Below are 21061 nucleotides of genomic sequence, written 5' to 3'. Positions count from 1 at the left end.
CAAGAGGAGACTGGTGGCTGCACCCATTCTGGCCTATCCAAACTGGGACCGAGAATTCCACGTACACGTGGATGCCTCGAACTATGCCATTGGGGCTATGCTAGCACAGGAAGGGGGGACATGGGTTGGACCATCCCATATATTTTGCCAGTCGCTTGATGTCGAAAGCCGAGAAGAATTATAGTACCACCGAGAGGGAAGCCCTCGGGATGGTCTATGTCGTACAGAAATTCCGGCACTACTTACTGGCGACACCTTCTATGTGGATCACCAGGCGTTGATGTACCTGGTAAATAAACCCATTATCCAAGGCAGAATAAGAAGGTGGCTATTGCTCCTTCAAGAGTTCACTTTCACAATAATTGTACGGCCAGGCAAGAGCCATTTAATCACTGATCAATTGTCCCGGATTAGGTCGGGAGAGCCGCCGGAGGGAATCAATGATGATTTTCTTGACACAAATCTGTTCCTAATTGCGGCACTACCATTGTGGTATGCAAACATTGGGGAATACTTGTCTACCTCTGGGTTCCAAGCCGAGATGCTACCGAGTGAGAGAAGGAAGCTGGTCTTGAGAAGCAAGACATTTCAGCTAATTAATGGGTTGTTGTAAAAAATGGGACCCGACCAAGTCCTCAAAAGGTGTGTGATGGAAGAAGAAATTTCGGGAGTGCTCCGGGAAGCACACGAAGGGCCCGCAGAAGGCCACATGGGCTAGACACCACCGTACGCAGAGTAATATTGGACAGACTATGGTGGCCCACTCTGTACAATGATGCACGGGAATGGGTGGTGGGATGTGATACGTGCCAGAGGGCAGGAAAACCATTAAAGCAGGACTTTATGCCCCTCAATCCATCCCATGCCCAGGAGTTGTTTGAACACTGGGGTCTGGATTTCATTGGACCTTTGAAGGCCAGCAGAACACGGAGATGTCGTTACATAGTGGTGGCGACAGAATACCTTACCAAGTGGGCTGAGGCGCGAGCACTGCCAGATAACTCAGCTTTGAGTACAGCCAAGTTCATTTATAAACAGATTATTACAAGGTACGGCATCCCAATCCAACTGACAAGTGATCGCAGTGGGCACTTTGTGAATCATGTCGTCAAGCTGCTCTCGATGGAATTCAAGATTTTTCATTCCTTGTCAAGCCCGTACTACCCGAGGGCCAACGGGCAGGCTGAGGCTACTAATAAAATACTGGTGTTCTTGATCTATAAGAACTACGAAATCAAACAAGAAGATTGGGAAGAGAAGTAGTCATCCATACTATGGGCATACCGGACCACCTACAAGGTCACCACAGGCCAGACACCCTTTCAATTAATGTACAGCCAGGAGGCCATTGTGCCGGCAGAATTCATGGTTCCAAGTTTAAGGATCGCGATCGAGAATCGCCTAGGAGATATGGAAAGCCTGCGGGAGTGGTTGTACACGTTAAGCAAGTTGGATGAACGCAAAATGATGGCCCAATGGGCCACTAAAGCCGCCCAACAAAGACGAAAATTTTGGCATGACAAGCACATCCAGCGCATGGAATTTCGTCCAAGTTAGTGGATGTTAAGTATAATGGGTGGAATGAGACTAAGCTTGGGAAATTTAAAGTCCGATGGCTGGGGCCATATAAAATCTGCGAGGTAGCTGCGAATGGAGCAATTAAGTTGTCAACATTGGCTGACCAACCGATAAAGGAGACGGTAAACGGGTCAAAGTTGAAAATTTACCACCACAAGCAGCAACGGAATGATCCAGTTCGTCCTAAGGCGGGGCCCAGCCGAACAAATTGAAAAGGTAATTATTTAATTTTTTAGTTGAAAAAAAAAAATTGAAAATTGGAATAATTGAAAAAAAATTGAAATAGTGGAAAAAAAATTGAAAAAATTGAAACAAAAAACAAAAGCAATAAAAAAAAAAGTGTTCACGCATACCGTATGGTAAAAAGGTCGTACACCATACGGCGGAAAATAGAAAGAACGCAAGGAACAAACAAAGTAAAGATGGATCGTACGGCATATGCGTACGGTCACTGGGAAAGGTGAAGAAAATTCGTACGGACAAAGGGGAGACAGAGAAAACCGTACGATGGGTTGAGTTGAACAGAGAATTCGTACAATAGAAAGGCGATTTCAAATCCGTACATGCGCAGGTGATCAGACGAAGTTGTACGGTCAAAGTAGAAATAGGAAATCCGTACGGTCATAGAGGCAAGGAAATTTGTACGGTCAAGGGAGAAGCACACGAAATCCGTACGGCTCCAACAGAATAGTACGGCTATCCAAATCCGTACAGTGACAGAGCAATCAAAATCCGTACGGCCAAAGGAAGAAAGGTCGTACGGCTGCATGTTGAGGTAAGTCATACACCACAAGGGATGAAAGATCATACATTCTAGCGCCTAGGACGACCATACAATGTGTCATACAACGTAGCATCAAGGAGAAGATTTGTACCACGTGTGGACACAACAGGAGGAAACAAAATTAAATTTTATACAACGTCGTACAAGCCGACACCACCAGGCAAAGTCATACCAAAATAACGGCATTTGACAAGTATAAGTGTTGGCATTGGCAATTAAATCATTCAAATGGGATTAGGAAAACCATATTAGGAAAGTTGGACTAGAAAAAACAGTTGCAGCAGTTAGACCAACCATCGAAGTCAAGGAAAATGGCAGAAGGAAGCACGGCAGCCAGGGACAAGGGGAAGCGAGTGTTGCAGTCTGGAGTAAAAGTTGCAGGATCAGCAGATACATGAAAGGCCAAAAAGAAGACAATGCTGGAGAAAATCACACCTGACACTATTACATTTGAAGGGTTGAGTGGAAATGTATGCAGGACCTGGTGGCTGGAAACCCCAGATAATTATGTAATTAAAGAATCTCTCAGGAAAGCATGGGTGCATTGGGCAATTCAAATGGCCATCTTCGCCATTAGGGATTTTGAATCATGTCTACGAATGATGGTGGCTACATATGACAGCGCGACGAGGGCATCAACTTTCTCTTACCAGCAGAGCACTGTGACTGTCTCCTTTTCACCCGACGATTTTGCTAGGGTATTTGGCATCGCAGATGAGGGAAAGAAAATAGACAAGAATGCCACGAAGATGTCGCCAAAAAGTAAAGAGTAACTGCTGCGGTTAATTTGTCAAAGTGATCTCTCAAACCAGGAATGGGCTGCGATCAAGGCACCCAAGGGAAGAGGGTTGAAAAAGTCCTGAATCGTTCCAGGAGATTGGCAGTGTCTGCTGGATGTTATGAAAAGAAGACTTACAAGAGCCAGGGCATCAGACACGGCGATACCCATGATTGCACTTATGAATGGCCTAAGGAATGGGACGGTGTACAACTGGGCAACAGTTTTGCTCGACAGAATCCATGAATTCTTGATCCTACGAGACAAGGCTTTTTACATGTCGTTTCACGCCATAGGGTTGTTCCTCAATGCTGTATGCACACAAGTGTCGTCAGAGAAGCATGCCTAGAAACCTCGGGAGATGAGGGACCCTTCACAGCCATCCATTTTCTATTGGACCCACCTGGATATCATGGCAGGTAGCAGGGAAGCCCATTCTAACAAGAAGCGACGAAGACCACCACAAGTAGACATGGAAGAGGAGACAGAGACAGTTGACGAGGATGGAGAAGAAGAGGTTGATAGTAGTGCAGAGGAAGGGCACGATTCCGAGGACACTTCTTCTAGGAGCAGCCAGAAGCATGACACATTCCGCCTTGCTAGCCGGAGGGAAGTAGAGAAAGCCCCGAGTACAGAGGAGAGTAGTGGCCACGCAATGTCTTTTGGGCACGTGACGAGGAATCTGTGAATTACCAGCAGGTGGAGTGCGACCTGCAGGAGTAGGCCGACTGGTGTATGCACCAGTAGTATTGACTCAGGATGGAGGACTGACACCTCTCCAAACTTTGGGGGTGACGGTAGGAGCCACACTAGTCGTACCCATCCCAGGATTTGGGCTGTTGAGACCTTGACCTTCATTGCCTACACCCTCTAAGGTCGCCACAGCAGTGCCGGCAGAGGACGTTCCAGCCGTGTCATTAGTTCCCAGCAAACCTCCTTACATTGGGTCTACTGTACAGAAGGAACCGGTACATACGGAGGTCTCGACAGCAAAGGGTACAGTGACCGAAGATGATGATGCCACCATGGATGCGTGGCTAGGTCGCTATGAGATGCCTCCCATGACACCACTGGGACCCCCGCCTGCCTCACTCCAGCCACGTCCTTTTCCTGAGATTGTGGACCTCAATGAGGGTAGTTCTCATCAGGAGGCGAGACAGCAAGAGTTGGCGATGGACTTCCTGCAGGACACCATTGGGTTTGAGGAAGAGATGGCAGAGATGTAGCAACAGGAGCAGGCCACTACCGAGAGCCAGCCAGAGGGCCTAGAGATATTTTTGGCAGAGATGGGAGCCAGTGCGCAGAGGATGGCAGCAGAGGTTGAGGCTAGCGCACAGAGATTAGCAGTCTCTATTCACAAGCCAACCGTCGGGCTGTCTGTCGTTGAGGGACTCCTCACCTTTGCCACCGGAGGGTGTGCTGAGGAGTTTGGGAGATGTTTTGAGGCCAAGGGTTGGCGTGCTATGGAGACTCCCGAGATGTTGGCAAATTGGAGGAGTGAGGAGACGGCTGAAATTGATGGAGTCAACTTGCTGCTACAGCAGGTAGAGCAAACCTTCTGGGACTGGTACTACCAGCTCAGACGTACCCAGCATGGTGCCTCGGCAGCAGAGACAGAGCGGGTGGCGGCCATCACAACTCGGGAGGAGCTAGCCACTCGCCTACATACAATGGAGACGGAGCTAGCACAGCAGAGAGCCCGAGCGACCAGCCTAGAGGAGGAGTTGGCTCGTGCCAAGGCAGAATTGGGCCTAGGAGACGGCGGGGCGTGCACACGATGTAGCAGAACGGGCAACCCTTGAGACCCGTCTCACATCTACCTTAGAGGCGTTGGATGGGAAGCAGAAGGAGCTTATGGAAGCAGTTTCTATGGTGAAACGATCCAGGGAGAGGCAGTTGGTAGCTGAGTGAGATCTCTAGCATAGGACACAACAGGTTCACCAGTTGAGGGAGCAATTGGCAGCACCACCACCACCGGCCCCTTCTTCATCGGGGACGCCCTTTGTACCCCCTCAGCGTTGATTTTCATGTTTGTTCTTAGTGTCATTTCCCATTTTGTTTGTATGTCGTCAGGAGACGTCCTCCTTTTTGGGGGGGATGATGTTGTCGGGTAATTATGTCATAATGTAATTAGAATGTTACGTGTGTTAAGGGTCGGTGGTTACCTGACGGTTGTCAGCAATTGGCACCGGACAACCTGTACCGACACCTATATATATGTACTTGGTTTCCTATTTCAGTGTGTACAGATTGTCGAAGAAAGCTATGTTTTGAATGTACTAGCATTTGGCATTAATGAATACAAACATATGAGTTCTTCTGTTTACTTGCATTGCTGTATACTGTTATATTTCCTTCATTTCTGTATTGTTATGCACTATTGAACACACACACCCCTCGGGGGAAAACAAGGTTCTCTTTTGTGCCCTTCAACACTCAGCCTTAAGTGCTTTTGGCTCAATTTCTTCTTCGATTAACAACTCTTTGTTTGTGAAGAGTCCTACCAACAAAGACTTCACTCATCTAGAGCAAGCTTTATAAATTCTTTGTATTGAACTTGGTTTGCAAGGTCAACCCATGCCTCGTCCAATAATGGAATGTGTCTATGCAAAGTTTATTTAAAAAGTCCAAACTGTTGCCAAGCAAAACACAACCATCTACTAAATAACTCCTATAACTACCTGAAATCCAACAAACAAACAATAGATGGTCAGATACAACCATTATTACATAATCAAGGCATTGTACGCTGACTACAATCATTAATAATTCTCTGAAGCTTGAGGCCTTCTAATTCTCATGGACAAAATTCTAAAATGTTTTTCGTGCAAGGCACACATAAATTGGCATATAAGAGTTTTTTATTTGGCAGTCCAATTATTTGTTCCATTCAGTTTATTCAGAAGGACATCTTAGACAAAGTGTCTACTTTTAAGATAGCATCCATTTTCCTTTTTTTACATGGAAGTTGGGCCTGCAGAATTTTCTTTTGGAAATTATGCATAATCATTGTAGTTCTTTGCAGATCTATGACACTTCTTGAGAAACAATAGTTCTAAAATTCTGGTTTAGATTTTGTGGTATATTATCTTGAGAGGGACCATGACCTCCTCTAGGAGGCATGCACTAGATTCAATTAGCCATTGACTGTTTGGGCAAGAAATTTGCAGGTTCGGTAGCTGGAGTGATCTGATTCAGAGGATATAAGGGCATAGATACAGATTCCTTCTATTAATCACAAAGAAGTTGCTAGAACTTTCACTCAAGTGTATATTGATTTCTGACAACAAAAAAACCGCAACACAGTATATTCATTCGTAGTACGAAAAGTGTGAGGTAGATGAAATCATACCGAAGGCATATATTAACAAAACGCTGTGTATCTTCAGATAAAGGAGCTCCACCCGATAGTAAACCGCGAACATGGCCACCAAGAATTGCACGTATCTTTCTGAACACTACTTTATCCCACAGAAACTTCTCTAGAGCCCATCCACCATGCCAAGTTCCTTCAATAGCTGCCAAACTACGCCTGTAAGAAATATCAAAGAGTTTCTTGGACATTTTGCTCTTTGTTTCAACCTGTAATTTTCAAAATCCTTACATTGAAAGTCCTTAAAGAAAATTACTTGGAAATATGTTCAGTAAATCTGAAAAATATGATTATAACATGCTTTATATGAAACATTCCCAGACACACATACTTTTTTCCTTACACCATCTCTAAGACGATCTAATATCGCCGGTACTGCAGTCATCAATGTAGGTCGAAGTATTGATGCATCCCCTTTGGTTCCCTTCTTGATCATGCTTGATGAATCTACTAATGTTGATGGAGAACCATAACCAATTGCACAACCTGCAGCTAGCATTGTGCACTGCAGAACCAATGTTTAACATTGACTTAGGTGAAATATAGTGTGGGATGCAAATGTCTTGGTTAGGTTGAGATCATGATCTCCCAAATATAGTTTGATACATTATCACTATGGAAATCAGACGAATTGTACTTTCATACCTCCGCTGCTAATTCAAGGATATGTGCTAGTGGTAAATATGCCAAGTATATGTCTTCACTACCAAGTTCCGGTACAATTGTTCTTACTGCTGCAATTGTTGCTACCACATTTCCATGAGTCATCATGACTCCCTGCATGTCATATAATCAGACAGCAATACAAACCCCTTACTTTTACTTTTACTTTTCCTCCTAAACCAAATATTAGCACTAGACATATGGAGCAAAAAGCTGAGAGGCATGATAAGGGAATCAAATGCACACATAGATTATAAACACTTAGATTATAGAGATAAAAATGGAAGAAAACAATATTAATGACCATGAGCAACCAATGTAAATCAGTGGGATCAAAAAGTGCAGCCAGATAAAATAGCTTAATATGGCAATGGCAAGTTACCTTCCACAAGAAAGAAAAAACACAAACTAGAAGGGAACAATATAACGGTTAAAGATTATATCCACATGAACATGCAGACCTATGGAGAATACAACCATTCAGCTAGCATGCCTGTTATAACATCTAATTAAAGAAAGAGTTTCACCACCACAAACATAAATTCCTTGGAGGCACCCTTCCAAATTCAGTGCCATACAAGTTCAGTCACCCTTTAGCTGGTGGTGATCCACATAAAGATTCCCAGTTCTACACATAATCCTTGAGCTACATAAGCATAACCTTTACTTCCCCCGAGCACTCATAAAAAAACAGTGCAATTAGTACAGCAAAAGGGATTCTTTGCCAGAAGACATGAGACTTATTCCTACCAACTTTAGGTAGAACTTATATTCTCCATAAAAACATCCTTACATCCCCCAATGCATATTAAAATCAAGTATACAAACGAACCCTATGAAAACACGCAGATGCAATTGTATGTGCAGGTCCTAGTATTTATTTAGCATAAAATTCATGCTAACCTAGGGTAGTCAAATCAAACTAGCAAAGCTATGTGCAATTATGCCAATAAGGTGCTTTGCTTCTCCAACAAGTATAGGACAAATAACTATTGGGAGCAAATAAGAGAAAAAGTGAAAAAAGCAATTATATTAATGTCCACGAGTGACCAAAATAACTCAATGGAACTTGGAAATACAAGTAGAGACAATAGCAAGAGGGAGCCAAAAAGAAGGTATAAACTAAATGATGACTAAAAGAAAAACAAAAGCTGAAAAGCATTCTAACTCAATCCAAAATGGGGACACCAGGTCCTATCAAAAAGGAAAGAAGCCATAAGACTACCAAACATTTGTCTACTTTGAAGTGGGATCTGCCCATGGAGCTAGAACTACCTGCCACTGTAATTCTTATGGGGAAAAAAATATAAACAACACATCTTAAACTAATGAAAACAAAAAGCATAAAAAATATTAACACTTCTAATATTTTAAACATACGGATGCATTCATAGAAAAATGAAGGGAAAAAAAGAAATTGAAAGGAAAACAAAAGAGTTCATTTGTTAAAAAAAATGCAGGAAAAAGAAATCAAAAAGCTTGCATATTTTTAAAAATCTTCTTCTATGATCTTCTTGGCAACTAATGGACTCTTGCACGTGTAGGAATAGCAGTGAAACCACTTTCACCAAAAAAGAATGGTATTTACCTGCTGAAATCAGCATTAGGTAAAACGACTTTGTTTTAGAATTTCAAATGGTTTTGATGGCACTTTTGGGGTTTTGGTGTTTCATAGTGATAGTCAAAGTCACATGTGGAAGTTATTTAGAAAAGCCAGAAAAATTAAAAATCATCAAAAAAGAGGTGATTTCATTGTGATTTTGGTTGTTCATTTTGGGTTCGCCCAAGTTTGTCTGCCAGGATCCCATAATGTTTTGGATGCTTCCTATGCAATTTGTTTCCCATGCCAAACTAGACCATGTATTTGTTGGACATTGTTGCTGCTAGGATATGTTGTTGTCATTGATGTCAACATATTACTCTAAGGAGTTTCTCAAGTTCAAGGAGTTTAGGCTTTGGTTGAGAATCAAACCAATAAAAAAATTAAGGTGCTTAGGACAAATTATGACAGGAAATAGTACTCCAAGGATTTGAGACACATTGTATACACATTGAAATCATGAAATAGAGGACAACTCCCTATACACCAAAACATAATAGAGTACCAAAAGCGTTAAATGAAACCTTGTTAGATCAAGCCAGAAGCATGTTTAGTAGCACTAGTCTAGGATAAGAGATTTGGGCTACAACAATAAGTACTGCATCTTACAAAAAGAATAGATCTTCTACCTCTATGTTAGAGGATAAACATCGTTTGAAGTGTCGGACAGTAGAGACCCAATTATTATACATTTGAGAGAATTTGGTCGTAAAGCACTTTTTCATGTGTTAATAAAGGATAGGTGATCCAAAGTGGATTACAAAGCAAAGAAGTGTCTTTTGATCGGGTATAGTGAATATGTTAAAGGCTACAAACTCTAGAATCTTGAAACATTGAAAGGTCTCTACTCCAAGTATTCACTTTCAAATAATTTATAACATTATCCAAGGAAGAACAGTCAAAGGAACAAGAGAGTCAAAAGTTACATTTTTGAACATAAGTTAGAATACCAAAATCCATTTGAAGATGAACTAACAAGTGGACAAAATTGGTTGAATGAAGATAAGGCGAGCACATCTAGCACAAACTTTGGAAAATAATAGGATACGAATGTGGTGGGAAATTCTTCACCAATAACATTGAGAATGTCTACAAGGCAGAAAAAGTTGTTTGAAAAGTATTGTCTAACTAATTTTTGTCGTGCTTTTTCTTTAACATGCACTAGTAGTGAACCAAGTTTCGTGGAAGAATCTCTCACTTCTAAGAAGAATAAGTCTTGGAAGAGTGCCATGGAAGAGGGGATGTTGGCATTAACGTAGTGCAAGACTTGGGGCTTGGTAGTTTTGCCTTAAGGTAGGAAACCTATAGGTTGCAAATGGGTGTTCGAAAATAAGTTCAAGGCATATGTATCGCTTGAGTGATAATGAGCAAGATTGGTGGCAATGGATTCTACCTAGGAAGAGGGAATTGACTTTTGTGAGATTTTCTTTTCAATAGCTAACTTGAGTTCTATTAAGATGTTGTTGTCTATAGATGCAGCATATAATCTTGAAATAAAACAAATGGTTATAAAGACAACACTTTTGCATGTTGACTTAGAGGAGGAAATCAACATGGAACAGATTGAAGAATTCAAGGTAAGAGGTAAAAAGAATTCGGTTTGTGTTAGCAATTTAATTCACACATTTAAATAAAACATAAAACAAAGTAGCATGTGCAATAACTTGTTTTTTAAATTACTAGGGGAAGGTCCCTATAACTTAGAATATGAGGATTTATAGAGTATGCAATACAAACTAACTAAATAAAATCCTGTCTTTTTGTTTCCCAATCTAGAACAAAGGCGTTTCAACACTTCTATATTAGAAAAAATATTTTTGTATCTAAATCTATCTGTTTGTAGAAAATAATCTAACACAACTAAGGACACTTGTGATTCTTAATTAATTGTACAGAACAAAACTGAATATGAAACACATAGATGTTAAGCACAAAAGAATTACACACAGCGGTGTAAAATTTCTTACAATAATAATTGCAATACAAATCTTGTAAAAACTTTCAAATTATACCCAACACAAAAAGTGATTGAACATCAACACTTAGGACTTAGTGAAACAATTGCAGGCTTGAAAATTACCATTAGCGATCTAAGTGTAAATGGCACTTATTTGTACAAAGTGTTTGTATGAAAATGATTAATGACTTTAATTGCTACTTCTACCCTAAATAGCTGGATTACATGAATGCAAGCTTTATTACAAACTAGTTCTATCCACCAAAAACCAATCTAAAGCCTGCAACATATCAATTAAAATAATAGTTGAGATTATCACAAATACAAATAATAATCTTATCCAATGTTCACATCATTCGCAAGAAAAGAAATTTAAGAATAGATTCCAACAGAATCCTTTCCCAAAAGCACACTAAAAGTGAAAATAACGAGTTATTTTGCAATTTCATGGGAATCTCTTGTTGAAACACCCTTTTGAAAGGTCTCAAGAAACTAGTCTACTTTGGTTTCTCCCAGCACTAATATTGAATCCATATACACAATTTGAGTGTGAAAAACAAGCTTGGCCTCTAGAATGATGATCTCACAATTCCCAGCTCATTTTCTCTTTCATGAAGAAGAACAATGCCTACTACATTGTATATTTCATCCATGTGCTGATTTTTCCCAGACTTTTCTCAAGTTAGTTGTTGAAAGTATCCTTCTACCTCATCAACATAAAAGTTGATTCCTTCCTCATTTGTATATTTACATGAAACAAGGGAAATGAATTCAAAGACATATTTCTCCACTAACAGCAACCTATTCTTTTGTTCAATGAAAAGGGATGAAGCTTCATTCAAAGTCTTCAAGTGAAATGAATATTGTTCTTTCCATAGAAAAACTTTTTCTTGTTGGTTTTTATTCATTTTTTGAACCTCTATTTGCTTAACTTTTCCAACAACATTCTCATAAGGAAGGACATCCATCGTGCACTTTTCAATATCATCAATCCTCTAGCGAACTTTCTTTGCCTTTGCCATCAATTTATACAAATTCTTATCTCTCTAATGCTGATTGACTTATATCTTCCAACAATTTTTCCCAATTCTTACCATACTCAACCAGTAGATCTAGTTGTTTTTTTAATCTTTGGTGGACTCAAAAACCTATGGTGAAAAAACAATGTTGTTATTACAGACACTTGTAAGAGATAAGTTATGTATTCTTGAAGTTGCTTAAGAGATAAGTTATGTATTCTTGAAGTTATTTTAACCTTCAAAACCACTGTCTTCATCATCTTTTGTTACCTAAGTTGCCAATCTTACTATGAGAAAGTGAACAGGTCTGAGATTCAAGTACCCCAGTGCGGCCTTTTTCCCTTAGTACGATTACACGTTCATGTCAATATAATATTCATAATTGTTATCATATATTAGAAGTATTCAAAATTTTAATATATACAATAAAAATATCCATAATTTGCAAATATATATATACTAAGTCACAAGATACGGCGAACTTCATGGATGAAGTTCGATTTTTATCGAATCTGAAATTTTTATTTTAAAATCGTTTAAAATCGGTTTGAAAATCGTACGACCACAATGTCGGTTTCTTTTGTTATTTAAAAATTTAAAAAGCGATTTTTTTAAAAGTTTTTTAACATCATTTAGGGTTTGTTTTAGATTTTTGGCGGATTTTATTTATAAAGCGCCGCTCTCCGCCTCTGTAAAACACGTCTCCAAATTTATTCCTTCTATTTTCCGCTTCTTCTGAAAATGCGTTGCTGTTGCGGGTGGACTGCCGACTGCGTTGCCATTGCAGGTGGACTCAGTTTCCGTTGCGGGTGGACTGCGGGTAGACTATGCTGTCGTTGCAGAAGTCACGGGTGGCAGAAGTCGCGGGTTGCAGAAGTCGCAGGTTGCAATTGCCCTCGCTGTAGTTGCCATCGCTGCTGTTCAGGCAGGTGTCGAGTTCCATTTTTTTCACCCTTAATTTTTCTTTGCATTTGACATAGCCATTTCATTTTTTTTTCTCGAGCATAGTTGTTTGCTTATATAGTTTGATAGTTATATAGTTTTCTTTTTACCATATTTTTATATTTTTATTTTTTATTTTAATATTTTTTTTTCCCAGAATGCATTTTAGTTTTAGTTTTTACTGTAATAATTTTTTTTTCAATATATACTGTGTTTTGAATTTAGAAATATAATTTTATATGTGTTATTTGATAAGTTTTAACTATTTTATTTGTTATTTGATGTATTTTTATTTTAAAAGTAGATGTTTATAAAATTATTATTTGCGGTTTTTTATTTTATTTAGTTATTAGAAAATGAAGCATTTATTATAATTAGTTTTAATATTATTTTGTTTTATTTTTTCATTTTAAGCTAAAATTTAATCCATGTTTTAAATATTAAAAATCATTTTCTTCTAAATTGTACAGATTGTAATGGCTCCCAACAAATCAACTTCAAAGGGATGGAAACATGTGACCCGCAATGGTACTTATCTTCATTGTAACTTGTGCCCGAAAGTTTATACCGAAACTTTAACAAGGATAAAGGGCCACTTGCTTGGTATTTCAGGGGGTAAAGGTGGAGGTGTTACTGCATGTCCAAATGTGTCCAAAGAAATTAGAGCTATTTTAGAGAAAGAGCAAGCCTCTTCGATTGCAAGAAAGATGCAAGCAACACAAAAGAAACAAAGAATTGAAGAGGATGTATCTAGATCCACATCTATTATGTCTTCCTCTTTGAGTCTACCCAAGGCCACAGGGACATCCAAAGAGAGTGGAACTTTGAAGGGTCTTTGGAAACCAGTAGAGAAACAACAGGTGGATGATGCACTAGCAGATTTGTTTTATTCAAGTGCTATTCCCTTCAATGTAGCTACAAATCCACATTTTCGCAATGCAATTCAAAAAGTTGCAGAGTTTGGCAAAGGGTACACACCTCCCACTTCTGAGGCTTTAAGGACAAGTCTTTTGGAGAGGTCAAAGGAAAGAGTGACTGAGAAACTAGCTGAGGTCAAAGCCTCTTGGAAAGCAACAGGTTGCACCATATTGAGTGATGGATGGTTAGATATATGTCAAAGGCCATTGATCAATGTTTTGGTGGCTTGTCCTGAAGGTGTTGCATTCTTGAAAGTGATTGACACCATGAACCACAAAAAAACTTCTAAATACATATTTCAAATATTAGAGGAAGCCATTCTTGAAGTAGGGGTGGAAAATGTGGTTCAAGCGGTAACTGACAGTGCAGCAAATTGTGTGGGAGCTGGAAAACTGATTGTTGAGAAATACCCACAAATATATTGGAGTCCATGTGTAGCACATTGTTTGGATTTGTTGCTTCATGATTTGGCTAAGTTTCCATGGATAAATGAAGCAATTCATAGAGGGAGAGCAATTGCAAACTTCATAAGAAATCATCGTCTCACATTGAGTCTTTACAGGCAGCATGCATCTAGGGAGTTGTTGAGGCCTTGTGACACAAGATTTGCTTCATTTTATATCACTTTGAAAAGAGTTGTTGAAGAGAAAGCAGCTTTCAGATCAGTTGTTTGTTCCAATGAGTGGGGAAATTCAGCGCTTTCTAAAAGTGTCAAGGGCAAGAACATAGAGCAAATTGTTTTAAATAGCAGCTTTTGGGAAAGTGGAACAAAGGTTTTGAGTATATGTGAGCCAGTTGTTGATGTGCTTCGTGTGGTTGATGGTGACAAACCTTGCCTTGGCATGCTTTATGAAAGCATGGATCGTTGTAAGGAAGCTATTCAGAGAGCACTAAATAATGTAGATGCAAAGTACATGGAGATATGGGCAGCAGTTGATTCTAGAAGGAAAATGATGCACACACCTTTACATGCAGCAGCTTGCTATTTGGAGCCTAAGCTATTTCATATTGATCGACAAGCTGATTTTGAAATTATGGAAAGGTTTCATGAAGCCATTAGCAAATTTGAACTAGATCCAGCAATTGCATGTCTAATTAGAGACCAAAGTTGGCTATACAAGAGAGCAGAAGGGTTGTTTGAAGTAGCAAGAGCTAAATATGATATGAAACGAGATGTGGTACCTAGTTATAGATGGTGGATGAGCTATGTGTTGACGTGTTTTTTATGACTGCGTCTAACACAGAATAAAGTCACCAACGGTCACCTTATCCTCTCTTGATCAAGATTAGTCTGTATGCTATGATTGCTTAAAGTTCAAACGGCTAATTCCAAGGTTCCTTCAGTGCATCGACGTGACTCAGTTGTTTGATGGGTTTGCTGATAACCCAAGGGGCCTTATGCGTGTTCAATTGGAGAAGACTTATGTAAGCTCAAAGATTTTTTTTGTACGGAAGATTTGCAATGAAAGTTCTGGTTTTGGATCTTTTAGATTTTGAATTATGCGGAAAGTAAATAAAAGTAGGGTAGAGAAAAACTAGACTAAAAGTAATCTAATCCTATGAACAAGGAGACGAGATAACTTGCACAAAATCCAACCACGCTTCGCTTTGCCAGCAATGCACAACTACACGAAGGCGGTGCAATCTTCAAAGGGTGTGTTAAAGATTTTCAAATCATCAAGAGAAACCATCAAATCGAACAATCTCTTATGATAATCGAAGTTAAACATACACACATAACGAAGACTTAGGTTAACTTTGCACGGTATGCAACAATCAGCTGCACACCAAAAGTATGAGCACGAATTTTGCAACAAGCGATCCTATCAAATCCAATTCGTCTAACAACATGAAAGCAAATCTAATCTATGAAGAGAATGAGACCATGTGAGCGACAAAACAACACAAGAACACACCAACAATGGAACAATGTATTAAGTGTTTGCCTAAAAAAAACTCTTAGCAACAATCTCTGACGATAATCTCTCCTCCTTTACAAATGAGGGGATCACCCCCTTATATAGGCCTCAAGCCATGATTACATGCAAAACCCTAATTAGTGTTTGCCCAAAAGATTCCCACTCAAGGTGCAACAAGGTGGGAATCGGCAATTAATAACCCATTATGCCCATGTATAATTAATTTAAAGAGCCTAAAATAGCACCCACTAGCACATTAAATGTGCCCCATGATGTTGATTATGCTCAAAGTATAACCGACACCATCATAAATGCCCATCATTCTCCTAGTGACGGTGACATGCACGGAGAATCTGTCATAAAACCTTAATGAGAAGGTGACATGCAAGAAGATTCCTTATCTAATGGTGGCATGCATTGACTGGACCCACGCCTGGTCAACATTCCCTCAGCAATAAGTACGCCACTACTATTCAACCAAAAGACTTTCGTCCAAAAATGGACGACCATTATCTCGTTCATTTATGGCGTATGCACTGAATCTGCCGATGACTGCTTCTAGTTCTTCGATGGAGACACTTGGCACATTTTCAATGTTAAACTCCATCAAGGCAATTTCTTCCTCGCTCTTGGAAAAGAAGCTTTCCCACTCTGCCATGACTTCTTACGTCTTCTTCATTATACTGGAGAATGAAGAAACATTTGCAAAATGTTCCTTAGGGAATGAACCTACGAAGAAGAAATCGTGCAACTGAGATTTCAGGGAGTTGACCGTTATTCCTCCGTCATTGAGTTTGTTCGCAAACAATGCTTCTATTGCACTAAGGATGTCCTCCTGTACCCCTCTGATAGACTCCTTCAAGGTGACAGAGTCAACGCTGAATTTGTCAAAGGTGTTCTTTCCTGAGCAGATGGCGTAGAACCATCGGGGAAAGTCATAAGCTTCATTTTCTTGGATCACTTTCCCGTCCTCCAGAGTTTTCCTCGGAGTCTTCGTCAGAGCCCTGAGTCGCGAAATGGTTAAGTCTTGGTAAATGTCTACATCCTCCCATAATCCTTCTGCTGTCTCCAATCTGTTTAGGAGAGCCACGAGCTTCGAATAAAGCTGAGCTAGATCCTCAATGAAATTTCCTGCCTCAGCATAAACGTCTTCTACCCATTCCCAGGAATTTTGCGCCATTGCTCTAATGAGCTCTGCATCATCAACCACTTCCTTGGGAAGGGAGGGAGGAGGAGTGAATGAAGGACCTACCTCCCTGAGGGGTCTTTTGAAACTCTTGACATATTCGCATAGGACTCTATTTTCTTCCCTCAACCACTTACATTTTGCCTTTGACTTCAGCAACTTCTCCTTCATGGCAAAGGAAGATTCTTCAAAGTCTCCACTACTTGACCTGTGGAAGCATGGCCAAGATCAACTTGTCTGATGACGTAATACTCCTGCCTGATCTCACTTCTATCTTTATCCACTGTAGGCTCAACAATGTGCAAGGTCCGGGATCCAGATTCTTCTCTGACCACCTTGGAAAATTTTCAGGGAGCCTTTCTTTCCGCTGGCCGATCCATCCTCTTCAATAATTCTTCCAACTCCTGAGCAGGATTGGTTCTTCCTTCTGCTTCATTCCCCAGCCTGCCTATCAACCAATTTGGAGCGGGAATGGAGTGGCTATGATCTTCTACATGCTCCCGTTCCTGAGATTCTTCTTCCATTTCATCAAGGATAGCCTCCACGAAGCTATCCTGGCGAGCTTCTTCCTGGTGCGGGGGACTTTCTTGCCTCTGACTTCTCGGTCAACAGTGTCCTTGTGAAGCATTGATGCTGAGTATATCGGGTGCTGGAACGCTCCCTAGAAGTGGACCTGTGGAATGTGGAAACATCTCTACTTCCTGCACGCTCGAGGAACTAACTGGTGAATGCTCCCTTTCTGTCCTTGCTCTCTTTTGTGGAGGCTCTCCTTGTTGGGCTTCCTGTTGAACCTCCTATGGGATTTCCTACTAGCTGTCCTTCTTCTTTGTTGTCCTTGGTCTCTTTGGGGCATTTTTCCCTCTATCCATCCAGGCTTCCCTTCCTGCCTAAACCTATGAAGAGCTTTCAGTTGCCTCATTGTGGGAATACAGATTTCCCATTAGCTGGTATGTTAGATGAACATTTTCTTCCACCAACTTTCTTATCTGCTTGTCAATCCAGTGCATAGTGAATTTCAGCACTAGTCTAGCTAGGATATTCAAATCGTCCATCTCGAGCTCTGACCAATCCGGCAGTTGAATAGGTTGATCCTCTACCTTCTCGAATTCAGGTTGTATCAAATCTGCATCTTCCTCCACTTGATCTGGCACCTCATAAATTTCACTTATCCTGATGATGTCGAGGGGCAATCTGAAATGCATTCTCTTCCGGACCTCAAGGTCATCCTCAGCAATTTCCCAGTAATCCTCTAAGTGAAACTTATGTATGAATTTGACGTCGGCAACCTTTCTCATTTGGCTGTAAGGATCATATCGGGCCCTGGATGTATAAAATGGCAGGCGATAGAATGCCAATTCCCCTGCTGCACTTTCAGCGGCTTCCATGCCTGGGCATATTTCCATGAAGTCACCCAGAACAACTGGAAATTCAATTGATTGCCTCTTCTTCTTCTGCAGGTGATCATAGGCCGTTAACTGCCTCATGAGCTCTAGCAATACAAGCTTGTCTGATGGATATCTGGGCAACTTGTATGACTGGAAGGAGAATCCTTGCATCCTGATGTAGGTGAATTTATGGAATTGCAAGAACGCAGCTCCATACTTCTGGACCAAGGCACTTGCTTGTGGGGACAACCTCACGTGCAACTTATTCTGCATAAGCCGTGTCAAGTACATGGTGAAGGTGTCATTCGCCAACCTATAAGAACTAACATTGTGGAGATGCAGTTGGGGATAACACTCATGTACTTTCAACTGAGCTGGTCCGCAGCCCATGATTCCTCTTGCTAGCAGCCCATCAAATCCTCCCCTTCGTGCAAGCATATAGAACAGCTAGGAGCTCATGAAAAAGGACTGGGACCTTTTCTCTTTTAGGTTCTTCAATTGTTGATGCAAAGAGTGACTGATCAATCTAGCCCAGTCAATCAGCGTATTTGAATTCATGATCTTGCCTATGTAGAAGAACATCCAGGCCTCAAAGTTCACCGAATGTGGGCATCCCATTACTTTGCTTAGCATTTTTATCAAGTCTACATACTCCTGCTTGAACTCGAAGATTGTGAGAGTTTTGGGCATCTTGGAAGCGTGCACTCTAGGCTTCAGCAACCACTGCTTATTGATCAGATCAGCGCACCTAGCAGGGCCTGCTTCATACACTACCTGAGCTCCGCTACTGGTCCTGTACGTCATGGAATAATGTGAAGGAATTCCAAAAGCTTCACCAATTGACTCCGGAGTCAATGTTGCCAGTAACTTGCCATCTGGCGTTGAGATTGTTTTTCGCTCCAGATTATAATGTGTTGCACATTCCAAGACCAGGTCTGGGTATTGAATAGAAAGAGGAAAACCAGTTGCCGCACCTATTCCACTTTTCACAATTCTGACAGCTGTCGGGGATGGATTGTGCCCTGCTGTTCCGAACATTTAGATCTTGAATGCAGCCAAGTTGAATGTGCCTAGGTTAGTATCGATGATTTCATCCCATCTTGAATTCAACCGAGAATGAGGAAGAAAACTTTTCATTTCTGCCTTGATCAATGCCTGCCTGGAGATAGTAGCTGCCTTGTTTGATTCTGCTATCCTGGAAGCACCTTGAAAATGATGAAAACAGAGAATAAGTATGACCACTTTTCACTTCTCCACTTCTTCTTCCCTGAATCTTGCACGTGAGAAATGAAATGCCTTTCCAAACTTATATAGAATTCTTCAAAACGTCTTGCTAAGTTAGGAGACATTTTAATTAGTAGTTGCATTCATGACGCGTCATACTTTCCCCAATCACTATGCCATGCAAAGGCAACTTCCCAAGTGAATGAGATCAAATTTTCCAAATCTATAGAATTTTCCACACTCCGTCAAGATTCAATGTCTAAAAATAGCAAATTCAAAAATTAGCCCGAGGGGAATTTTGCTTTTTATTTCTCCTTGACTCCTTGGATTCCATGCCTTAGGCAAAATTTCAATTTATTAGCTTGGGCATTGGATTCACTGTGCCTTGGAATTTTTTCATTTTCCACGCCTTCTATGGCATGTCTAGTTTGGCGCCCAAGTCCACATTTGGGCGGATTTTTCATCTGGCCAAGGATTCATGGAATTTGCCTTCTATCCATAGGAATCCCATTTTGGCACCCTCTTCAGTGCTTGGGTGGCATTTTGCTTTGGCCAAGGATTCACGGAATTTGTTGTGAATCCTTGAGACCCTCATTTTGGCGCTCAAGTCCATACCTGGGCGCATTTTACACTTAGTCAAGGAATTCATCATTTGTCTTGTCCTCCATGGCTATACCATTTTGGCGCCCTTCCTCATGTCTTGGCGGAAATCACACTTAGCCGAGGATTTTCATTTTTTTCATGTTATCCTTGGACATCTCCTTTTGGTGTCGTCCACCTCATTTGGGCGGAATTTTCACTAGGAGGATTCATGGAATTTTTTGTGAATCCGTGAGACCCTCATTTTGGCACTCAAGTCCATACCTAGGCGTTGTTTCCACCAGGGCAAGGAATTCTCGTTTTTTCTATCTGTCTTTGCCTTCCTCAATTTGGCACCCAACTGCATCCTTGGGCGCAATTTTGCTTATGCCACGGATTCATGGAATTTTTCTTCTCTCCATGGGAATCCCATTTTGGCGCCCAACTGCATACTTGGGTGCAATTTTCCTCTGGCCAAGGATTCATGGATTTTGTCATTTGTCCTCGCCTTCCTCAGTTTGGCACCCAACTACATCCTTGGGCGCGATTTTGCTTATGCCATGGATTCATTGAATTTTTCTTCTCTCCATGGGAATCCCATTTTGGCGCCCAACTGCATACTTGGGTGCAATTTTCCTCTAGCCAAGGATTCATGGCTTTTGTCATTTGTCGTTGCCTTCCCCAGTTTGGCACCCAATTGCATCCTTGGGCGAAATTTTGCTTATGCCATGGATTCATGGAATTTTTCTATCTATCCTTGCCTTCCTCAGTTTGGCGCCCAACTGCATACTTGGGTGTTGTTTTCACTATGCCCTCAATTCATGGAATTTGTCCATCTATCCTTGCCTGACCGATTTGACGCCCAATTGCATCCTTGGGTGCAATTTTGCTTATGCCATGGATTCATGGAATTTTTCTTCTCTCCATGGGAATCCCATTTTGGTGCCCAACTGCATACTTGGGCACAATTTTCCTCTGGCCAAGGATTCATGGATTTTGTCATTTTGTCCTTGCCTCACCCATTTTGGCGGCCAACTGCATTCTTGGGCGGAATTTTCACTATGCCATGGATTCATGGGATTTGTCCATCTTTCCAATTTTGGAATGACTTCCTGAACCTTGGTAAATTTCCGAGCTTTCCATTTTAGGCATAGGC

General features: G+C 40.9%; 1 protein-coding gene across 6 annotated transcripts in view; it reads right to left on the bottom strand.

The window, feature by feature from the left end:
• Window positions 1–21061, bottom strand: part of LOC131073036 (long chain acyl-CoA synthetase 9, chloroplastic) — a 219449-nt gene that overhangs the window by 137133 nt on the left and 61255 nt on the right. For all 6 annotated transcript variants that reach the window (XM_058009393.2, XM_058009390.2, XM_058009389.2 and 3 more), the window contains 3 exons: window positions 7159–7290; window positions 6845–7018; window positions 6493–6722 (listed from right to left, as the gene is read on the bottom strand). In XM_058009393.2, coding sequence (XP_057865376.2) covers window positions 6493–6722; window positions 6845–7018; window positions 7159–7290 — 536 coding nt within the window. The remainder of the gene's footprint in view (window positions 1–6492; window positions 6723–6844; window positions 7019–7158; window positions 7291–21061) is intronic.

This window comes from Cryptomeria japonica, chromosome 6 (genome assembly GCF_030272615.1).
Source record: "Cryptomeria japonica chromosome 6, Sugi_1.0, whole genome shotgun sequence".
NCBI classification, from domain to species: Eukaryota; Viridiplantae; Streptophyta; class Pinopsida; order Cupressales; family Cupressaceae; genus Cryptomeria; species Cryptomeria japonica.
Note: the sequence above shows the minus strand (reverse complement) of the source record. Positions and strands in the feature narration are given on the sequence as shown.